The following is a 9,044-nucleotide window of genomic DNA, read 5'->3' as shown; positions in this document are numbered from 1 at the left end:
TACTTGGGTGCTGTCAGATTATGTTCCCAAAATCTTTATGATGTTATCAATGAACAATGATGCGCGTGGCGGTAGGTAAACCGAGGCCAACCTTTTCTCTTCTCGGCAGTACCACTTGGCTGAGTAGGAGAGGATTTTGGGCCTTGTGGCCCATCCCGAAAATAACACTACTTTAAGTCCCTTGGGCCTTCTTTGGTCCAATGTTTAGGGCCTAACTTTTTATTTATTTCCCAAACATTCCAATTTGGTCTACTTGGTTTATGAGCTATTCTTGATTGTTTTAATTAAAATTAAGATAACACTAATATTAGAAATATTTATTAGTTCGGTTTCGATTACTATTTTCAACTCTTCTTTTTATCTTGTTATAATATTATAATTAGTTAATTGGTGGATTAATGGTTAACGTCAACAAATAATTTACTTTATTTTCTAATAAATAAGTTTGACGTTGGTCCAATACCAAATAGTCTTTCCCAAAAGTATATTAATTCTAAATAAATTCAAATTCACCGTATTTAAATAGTATTCTCTTAAAAATTATTTAATTTAATTTTGAAAGAAAAGGAGAATAGTAAGCCTCCGCTTCACTATTCGAACAATTGGCGTACGCCATATTGCTCGGATTTTCGTCATTCATTTAAAACCCTAAAACTCCATAAAATTAAAATCACTCCACCAATTAATTATAAATTCTAAAAGTTTTATTTTTAATAATTAATCTTTGAATGAATAGGAGAATAGTGAGCATCCGCTTCATTATCTCTCGATTATTCGAATAATTGGCGTACGCCATATTGCTCGGATTTTTGTCATTCAATTAAAACCCTAATAATCATACAATTTCAAATCAATTTTTAAAATCAAACATAAGTTCTAAATTCAAATTATTTCTAAACTTCAACCATCATATTCAAATCATTTTCCAAATCAACTACAAATTCTAAAACATTTAATTCTAAATTTATGATAATAAAGAGGATAGGAGGCGTACGCCTCACTATCTTTCGATTATTCGAATAATTGGCGTACGTTATATTGCTCGAGTTTTTGTCATCAAACTTAAAACACAATCGAATAAACTCAAATCACCTCTTATATCAAACCCAATTTTACAAAATAAACTATACAACTTCAATAGAGAATGGGAGGCGTACGCCTCACCACTCCTTGATTATTTGAATATTTGGCGTACGCCACCTTGCTCAAATCATCGACAAATCCAAACCTACCAACCCAAAATTCAAGCTATCTTCATAAATCGAATACAATATCTAAACATATCTTTTTACAATTTAAACCTTGGGTGATAAAAGATGGGAGGCGTACGCCTCACCGTCTCTCGATTATTTGGATAATTGGCGTACGCCATATTGCACAAATTATCGACTTCCGACTAAAACACGTTAAATAAACTTGGATAAGGGAATAGGTGACGTACGCCTCGTTATTCTTTGAATAAGCAAGTAGGAGGTGTACGCCTCACTACCGTGCGTATTCAACATCCACAAACAAACTTTCAAAACAATTCGAACAAAAAGGGAATAGAAGGCGCTCGCCTTATTATTCCTCGGAAGAATTGAATGATTGGTGTACACCATATTGCTCAATCTTTCGTCGTTCCTCAAATCATCAACAAATCAAACCTAACTTCTCGCCCTCGAGCGATCGAAACCAATCAAATCCAAACACGTCAATTCAACTCGTCACCCCCGCGTGACCAAAACCCTTTCAAAAAGAACACTGTCAATCCTTTCTAATGCGCACAACAAACCAGTGCTAGAGCCTCCACCGAGAGTAGACAAGCCAGTGTTTAGCGGTTAGAACGCCGACCTGCACAGTCGTTCATCAAAACAAAACACAACCAATATTCGTAGTAGCACGAACTACGAATGCTCTGATTTCCTTATTGCACCATAAGGATACATAAGCAAGAGATTGCTGTATCTTCGCGAGCACACTAATAAAAAACCTCCCATTTCCCCCATCCTGAGGTCTTCATCCACATCTATCATCAATTCTAATTACTCGAAGCAAGCAGATAAACAGTCAATTAACAGTCAAATAGAAAAATCAGACTAAAAGGTTCCCGTTGAGTACAACGGACGTGAGGGGTGCTAATACCTTCCCCTTGCGTAATCGACTCCCGAACCCGAATATGGTTGCGACGACCATTATTCTTATTTCTAAAGGTTTTCTCGATATTTTCCTATTCCTTCATTGGAATAAATAAAGTTCGGTGGCGACTCTGTTTCGAACAACATTTGTTTTTTCCGCGTCCTATCGGGAGGGATCGCATTATCATCTTTTTTTGAGGTGCGACAATTACATGCGACTCTATATGACTAATGCACAAATACAAGCTATTCAAAATCCTTTGATTCTTAGTAAAATTGGTGTCCCCACAACGACAATAAAGTGGATGAATTTTTCTGAAATGAGTCATCTTATATCAAATGTATATGACTGAGTTTTAGTTTAGTTTACAAGACATAGTTTTTCGTAAATCGTTTTCCCTCTGCTAAGTTGCCCTCCAAATAATTTAAATGGCCGGGTTGTCTTGATTAGACAGATTGCTACTAAAATGCATTTTATACAAGCTTATTTGAAACGAGGGTGTCCTCTACCACCAACATTCGTAGAATGGAGAGAACGTCTTAAGGAAGAAACATCTGAGTGAGAACTTTGCTTTTTTGGATAGGATGCCTGAGTTCTAGAAATTAAATGATGTTGAAAAATAATACAATAGAAAAAAGTCTAATGCGAAAAGTTCAATAAATTTAAAAAGATGTCATCGATTTTGATGCATTTTAATCGTATGTACTTCTAATTTTGTTGATTCACTATGTTCATTTTTATTCTTATATCTTCAGTTTAAGATGTCCATACATAATCTAAGCGTATAAATAAAGCATTACTTTTGAAAACAAATTAATTGTTGAGTTTCTAGTAAGAGATGAGTCCTCTTCAATTCTGGACAAATTCTACATAAGAGTTTTTAAATGTTGTGAAACTGAAGTTATTAGACTAAGGTTTTGCTTAAATTGATGCAATGAGATGATATGAAGTGATATGAGATGAAATAGAATAAGATTACATTGTTTGAGTTAATTAAAATCAGATCCAGTATAATAAAATTTTATTATTCTATTTTATTTCATTTCATCACTTTTCATTAGCATTGTTTCCCTTAGATATGAGGAATAAAAAATTACATCACTTTCTACTAGTATTGATCACTTTCTACGAGTATTGTTCCCTTTAATATGAGCAGAATGAAAATTTTCATCACTTTCCATCAGTATTGTTTCTCTTTTATATGAGCAGAATCAAAAACTTACTTTGTTTTTATCGCTAATTATTCAAATAATAAAGTAATAAAATTTCTATTTCACTCTATTCTATTTTTGCTAAATTTCAATAACTCTATTTATCTTATGATATTCAAATATAATCTAAAATAATATAATAAAATTGTATATCTAACGAACTAGAAATTTTTGTCTTAAAAAATCTAGCATCATACTAACAAAAAATTATTAAAATTTATATATGCAGATGGGTGGCTGACCAATTAAACAAAAAAATATTAAAACATAATAATTTTTAGTTTTATGCTATCTTTACAAGTACTCTGGCGGTGAGCAAGTTGTCCATTTACATATGGATAGTACTGCTTATAAAAAAATAAGAATGGATAAAACCATATATAAAACCAATCCAAAATATCCGGATCCATGTCCAGATCCGCTTGGAGTTTCGCTTCACTTCTCTAGGGTTTCTCAAACGCATTATAGAATCTCTCCACTCTCAGATTTCCTCTATAGATTAAAGAAGCATCGGAGAACTAATTCCGTCGCCGGAAACCGAACGCCGTTGCCGGAAACAAAAAACCTGAACCGAAAAAAATGTCAAGCAAGAAGAAACACAAACGAAAACACAGCGACAGCGATGAAGACGACGACGTTTTCTACTACCGCTACTGCGCTTCATCCTCAACCCCCAACACCACAACCGACACCACATCCAGTAATCAACCCCAATCAAAACCGAACAACAAAGGATCATCAATAGGAGCAACAGGTGAACCCTTAGCACCATCAAAATCGACGCTATACGTTTCTAATCTAGATTACTCCCTAACAAACTCCGATCTCCATACGCTCCTCTCTACTTTCGGCCGCATCGCGCGTGTAACCGTTCTCAAAGACCGTCACACGCGCCTAAGCTGCGGTGTCGCATTTCTCCAATTCGTTTCTCGTTATGACGCCCAACGCGCCGTGGCGCAGATGAATAAGAAGATTCTCAATGGAAGGACACTAACTGCTTCTATTGCTGCTGATAATGGACGTGCTCCGGAGTTTATTCGGAAGCGCGTGTACAATAATGAGACTGCTTTGTGTTATGAGTGTGGGGGGCATGGTCATTTGTCGTATGAGTGTCCTAAGAATCAGTTGGGGCCGAGGCCGCGGCCTCAGTCTAAGAAGCCGGGATGGGGATTTAGTGGGCTGAGGGATAGGGATGGGGAGGAGGAATGTGATGATGATGAGGAGGAGCGTGGTCAGATTGCTGCGGAGCAGTTTGACGATAATTGGGCTTCTGTTGTGGATGATGAAGCGGGTGAAAGGTTGCTGGGGAGAAACAGAAATGATGATGAGGGTTCGGACAACAACAAGACGAAGAAGAAAGGGAAGAAAGCTGGGTATTTCAGTGATGAGAGTGATCATGATGATGATGATTGATCATGACTATGTAGCATTGACACTTCAGATTGAAGGTGTGTGTTTGGTATTCCGCATTACCGCATTATTCAACTAGTCCTGTGTGTCGTGTCTACATATGTGCCAGTGTTTTATAGATCTAAATGGCAATTTTTTGTTTTTCTCAAGATATGGTGTAATTGATGAAATTGTTTATATGTTGTTGGCTTGGTTGGATGTGTTTATGGTTTTGATCACAAGCACATGTTAGTTATTAGTTATTGTGGTAGTAATTAGTGATAGTGGTGGTGAATTGGTGATGAGCATTTTTGTGTATTCCATATTTTCATAGTTAATAAATGATGACAGACGAGTCTCTTATTTATCGGCCTAATTTAGCATTCGGTTTACCTGTAAAACAGAAAGGAAAAGCCTGTTCGTTATGTTTTTTATTTTGGTTCAGTTAAAACATGTAATGTAATCAAATTGTAACACCCTGGTTTACTTTATGCACATCTTGTTATCATATAAGTAAGGTTTTTAATTACAGTTGTGGTGGTTATGTTATGATATTTGATATGTAGAATATTGTAGTCAGATATAGCTGGATTTGATATGGTTGTTGAGATCTTGAAAAGCATAGGTTGTAGACTTGTAGTCACAATTACTGTCGCCGTTCTTGTGGAAAGCAGTTTAAAACCATGGGTAACAGTTCTTCTGATTACCTTTACTCTTTGATGTCTACTGAGCATTTTTATGCATATTGATGAGTATTTCTCAAGTTTCTCTTAGAATGCTTAAATTGCTTCTCACAGAGAAAATGTGGTATCCTTTTCATGCATAATCACTTGGTTGAGCTGGAGAATAATACCAATTTGTGCCTCACCCTCGACACTAGGCTTTAAATTATAGGTTTAAATATTCTGTAACTTTTTGAACCATGGGCTAATCTTGAATGTCATTGTAATGATATGTAGAAAAAGAAATTGGTTATTGTTATGCTATTTCCTTTCTTTCTGAATTATGGCTTTGAATCGGATTAAGTATAGTTATATTATATGGAGTTTGGGGTCAATTGTTACTGTTGCACTGTTGGTTTTAAGCATTGTTGGTTTTGGATATATCTATAACTCTGAAACCATATTCAGTTGACAATTATATATAACCGATAGATACCATATTCATGATTGTCTATATACTTTTGTATGCTCATATTTTTTACTAATTGAATCATTGTCTTATGGCACAAGTTAATGAAAATAGTATAGTTCATATCCTCTATGAATAGGATTAACATGAAGCTTGATTACATAGTACGATAATTGTACTCAGATATAAAGATATTAGGAGTTTTGTGAAATTCAAGATATCGGTTTCTTGAATTTTGTTGAAGTTTGAGCAGATTCAAATAGGATTAATATGGGTGTTCTTGAAGAGGAAGTAGGTAAAAGTTAGGAATTATTTTTCAAAATAATAATTATTTTTATTTTTTTTTCAAAATAACTAATTATTTAAAAAAATTATCAAAATAACAAAGTTTGTTAGAGGATGCGTCAGATGAACTGGGGCACCCCCAATGCATAAAGAGGAGGCGTCAATAGCATTGGCGCATGCATTGCGCTCCTCACGAGGAGGCGCCACTAGCATTGGCGCATGCATTGCGCTCCTCATGAGGAGGCGCCAATACTAGTGGCGCCTGCATTGGGCCTCATGAGGAGGCGTCAATGCTAGTGGCGCCTAGGTGCATTTGGTTGTGTGGGCGCTAATTCATCTGGCTGCATGTGATGGTCATGTGGCCGTCAATCCCTCAAGCGCCCACATGTTTTGTCCGTCTCTATAAATACCACGCATTGGATGCAATATTTTTCACTCAAACTCATCTCCTAATACAATTCAACCACCATCAATTTCAATTTTACCTGTGTAGCACCTCAAATTTGCACCTACCTTTTGTACATACATTCTCATATTAGGTCATTAACATAACATGGTTCATTTCATAGCATTGCATTGTCCTTTGCCCAAGTGCAAGTCCAGCTGACAAATTAGGTCAAACTGGTCAGGAGATCAGGTCAAACCAGCAAGCATGTGCCATTTCCATTGAGAAAAAGCCCTTGGGTTGGTTTATCAAGTTCATATGGTCTAAGGATCATTTTGAAGTGATTTGGCCAAAGATTGGATGATCAAAGCTCAACAGTCAAGCTGAATTTCTTCAGAAACCCTAGGAAGTCAACTATGGTCAACTGTGGTCAACTGTGCTTGATTTTATGGATTTCAAGGTGGGAGATGGTTTGAAAGGGTTCATTCATGTCCATACAAGTCCCATTTGACATTTCAAAGATCAAGATTGAAGAAAATAAAGTCAGATAAAAAGTTTCCTAAAATGGCAGGTGACCTGTAATTGGAAACTGCCAAAAATAGAAAGTTTTTCTCCTCAAATTTACATCATCATACAAGCTTCAAATGAAATTCTGTTCAACATGAAAGTTGAATATCTTGCTCTCACATTTCCAAAAAGTCCAAGAACACTCATTTCTCATTTATGGTTGGCAAGTTATGATCAAATCATTCTCAAGAATTTTTGAACTTCAAAGTGGCATATCTTCCAAACCATTTGGCCAAATTGAGTGAGGTTTTTTGCTACAAGTCACATTTGATATGCTCTATCCAAATCCTTCATCACAATTTACCAAAAATCATCCAATCAAAATGGCCTTTTTTCAAGTGGTTTGAATTAAAAAAAGGGGTGAGGTGAAAAATGAACTTTCAAATTAATCATTTCCAATACATTCTATCAATTGACAATGTTCAGAAACTACATTTGGGGTATGCCTAAGCCCATTTTCGTGCATTAACATGCACCCCATGCATTATTGAGTGGTTTTTAGCAAATTGTCAAAACACCTTCGTTTGAGCTAATTTCACTTACCACTTCATTAACCAAGCTTAGGCATTGTTAATCAAAGTATATATTGCACATTTCAGACTGAAAAACCCTAGCCACTATTGACAATGGAGATCTGAACTTCATTTTCTCTCAAAAACTCTCATTTGTTCATCTGAATTTTTTCTGAAAATCTTCAAAGAACTAGTGCCTTGGTCCATTGATTCATCATTCACCAACATTTTTGAAGCTTCTGTAAGCATCATTTCTCAGCTGTTAAGCCATTTCCATACTGTTGCATTGGAGCTCCTCACATGGCAGTTCGAGTTTGGAGCCTCACCAAGCATTGTTGAGCCACGATTCTTCACTTATTCATCATTTGGAACATCTTTGCACTTCTGTTTCAGCTCATCATAGCCAAAGAACCACTGTTCCATTACTGCTCTTCAAAATCAGGTAACATTCGAACCTAGCCATTGTTAGAATCATGCTATGCTTATTAAAGATCTCTCCATGCTGATTTCAATGAAACTTGAATCGTGGAAAATGGTTGCATATTGAGAGAGAAACATCGATTTAAAGTTTGTTGGTCAAATGTGTTTGTGCTTAGTTCTTCCTCGTTAGCTTGAATTAATGAAAATTAAGGTTGGATTATGATTGTACGTGGTGAGATGATTTGAATGGTATACTCATTGCAAATATCTGGGGAATTTGTTCATCGTGTTGATGAACATGTCACTGTAGCTTGGAACCCTAAAAAAACCAAACCCAGGATCGTGTTTAATCTGATTGGAACTCGTTTTGCATGATTTTCCCGTTCGTGGGCCATGAAGCAAATAGCAACACGCCACCTCACTAAGTGAAACGCGGCGTTTCACTTAGTGAGTCCCAATATTACAATTTTGCCATTGCCGTGTTTATTTAATTTAAATCATTTTCTTTCTTTCAATATTTTATTTCATTTTGCATGGCAAACTTAGAAAATTCATAAGTTCTTCAATTTTAATCCAAATTTGATGGGATTTTTTGTGGATTGCTTCTCTTGATCTCTAGTTTATTATGGTGATTTTTCCATATTTTTTGCATGTGTGGATTTCTAAATGTGCTAGGGTTTGTTCATGTGTGTCCATTTTGTGTATCCTTTGCCAATTTGCTTGTGAATGATGATACTTGCTCCAATGCCTCTCAAATGTTTTGTGCTTAAACTAGACATGTTCATGGTGATTTTGGTATAGAGTTTGTAATTTTATCATTGCTGGTTGTGGAGATATGATTTTTTGAATAGGGGTGTGACAATTTGTGTCACACCATGCATGTCCAACTTCATGATTTTAATTACCATGCTTATTGAACTCAAAATGGTCTGGATTTTTGCATGAAGACATTTGTGCATGTTGAGAATGTGTGTGAATTTTTTTGGAATTTTTGAATGCATTTCCTATTTGATTGACAATTTGTCC

At 35.7% G+C, this 9,044-nt stretch overlaps 1 protein-coding gene across 1 annotated transcript; it reads left to right on the top strand.

Annotated features, from left to right (window-relative positions):
- The first annotated feature begins 3,908 nt into the window (after positions 1 to 3,908).
- LOC127137523 (U11/U12 small nuclear ribonucleoprotein 31 kDa protein) lies at positions 3,909 to 4,742 on the top strand. The gene has a single exon (XM_051063982.1). The coding sequence runs from the start codon at positions 3,909 to 3,911 to the stop codon at positions 4,740 to 4,742; it is 834 nt and encodes a 277-aa protein (XP_050919939.1).
- Positions 4,743 to 9,044: the final 4,302 nt, after the last annotated feature.

Source organism: Lathyrus oleraceus, chromosome 4, assembly GCF_024323335.1.
Source record: "Lathyrus oleraceus cultivar Zhongwan6 chromosome 4, CAAS_Psat_ZW6_1.0, whole genome shotgun sequence".
NCBI classification, from domain to species: Eukaryota; Viridiplantae; Streptophyta; class Magnoliopsida; order Fabales; family Fabaceae; genus Lathyrus; species Lathyrus oleraceus.
Note: the sequence above shows the minus strand (reverse complement) of the source record. Positions and strands in the feature narration are given on the sequence as shown.